The sequence below is a fragment of the Aptenodytes forsteri genome, unplaced genomic scaffold (genome assembly GCF_000699145.1).
Source record: "Aptenodytes forsteri isolate BGI_AS27 unplaced genomic scaffold, ASM69914v1 Scaffold120, whole genome shotgun sequence".
Lineage (NCBI taxonomy): Eukaryota > Metazoa > Chordata > Aves > Sphenisciformes > Spheniscidae > Aptenodytes > Aptenodytes forsteri.
The window spans coordinates 2,023,000-2,024,558 of NW_008795938.1; the positions used below are offsets into that span (position 1 = coordinate 2,023,000).

A 1,559-nucleotide genomic window follows, 5' to 3' on the forward strand; every position below is an offset into this window, starting at 1 on the left:
AGTAATTTAAAAAAAAAAAAAAAAAAGAAAGCAACAAAACCAATAAATATTTATGTAGAAAAGCAGGTATTAGCTAAAATAAAGAGGTGTATAGAAATGCTCTTTCTGCAGGACAAAGCTGGAGTGCATTGGACTAGGCTGGTATTTGGACAGGAGAAAGGGATGTTTTAGGAGGAGGACTGGCAGTTCAATAGAAGAAATGTTTTTGCATTTGTTGTTAGGGAAGCATGCAGTGCTGGGGAGGAATCTTTGAATAATTTGCAAATAGGCATTTACACAGTGTGGTACGAATTATACTTGAAAAAACAGAATGGAGTTAAAGTAATTACATGAATTAGTTTGCTTGCAGTTTAATGGTGATGGTTCCTCTAGGAATATCATTCTCTATCCTAGGAGCCTGTCTTCCACCTAACCAGTGACCCTGGGAGCATTCTCCCACTTACCACCAATGGGAACGATAGAGTGGTCTTAAATCTTAGTCTATGTCTCTTACCAGAGACAGCTCCTTGACAGACCTTGGCATAAAGGATTTCTAAACAATCTTAAGAGGCCACAACATTGTTATAGCAACAAACCACACTCTTTCTGCAATGAAAAAGTAGTGGTTGTGTGTAGAGTATCAGTTGTGTCATTTTACAGTACGTGGTACATGGTTGCTATTACTTTCTGACTGGTGTTTGGTATCTTTATTAAAACAGTGAAAGCATCAGCAGTGCACTGCCATCATGAAACGTTTACTTTCATAACCAGTACGTTATGAAAGCCTTTTTACCAGAACAGGGCAGGGCACATTCACGTATTCCCATGTTCTTGAGCCTCATTTACTCATCTTAAAAATGTCTAAGACTGGATCAGATGGCATTGCCATTTCAATAGTTTTTGCAAACCAGCAGCACCTGGTTTTCAAAGATGAAGAAGGATTTTATGAGTTTAAAACATCTGTTAATATCCAAAAGACTTCTGTCTCTGACACAGCCAGAAAACCCATGGTGCTTTCTGGGCCTAAGTCTACCCACCTGTAAAATGGAGACAGTAACAGTTATCTCAGAGATCTTGTTTTGATGGGTAGGTTGGAATATTGCTCAGGTACTACCAAAACAGGGAGGGGTTACAGAAACATGAATTAATAATTAAAATTTGTTATTGCTCATTATTAAAGTTTAAATTCCTTGTTCTGTAGTAAAGAATAACATATTCATGACCTCAGCTCTTTTTCGAAGAAACCCTGACTTGATCAAAAGTACAAAAGAAGGTAACTGTCATTGCAATATTTGCTCACTGTAGTTCCAGAAAGACGTTCTTCACAGATACAGAGGACATAAAAATGACAACTCTTTGTGTTGAGCGATAGGCTAAGTATCTTTATGAGGTTCATAAGTTATTTATTTGACAGTGTAAATATCATAGAATCATAGAATGGTTTGGTCATAGAATCATGGTTTGGGTTGGAAGGGACCTCTAAAGGTCATCTAGTCCAACCCCCCTGCCATGGGCAGGGCATCTTCAACTAGATCAGGTTGCTCAGCGCCCCGTCCAACCTCGCCTGGAATGTTTCCAGG

General features: G+C 38.6%; 1 protein-coding gene across 1 annotated transcript in view; it reads left to right on the top strand.

Moving 5' to 3' along the window:
* The window catches only part of RANBP3L (RAN binding protein 3 like), a 35,223-nt gene that overhangs the window by 12,091 nt on the left and 21,573 nt on the right, over positions 1 to 1,559 (top strand). The window contains exons 6-7 of the mRNA XM_019473639.1: positions 198 to 201; positions 1,186 to 1,252. Coding sequence (XP_019329184.1) covers positions 198 to 201; positions 1,186 to 1,252 — 71 coding nt within the window. The remainder of the gene's footprint in view (positions 1 to 197; positions 202 to 1,185; positions 1,253 to 1,559) is intronic.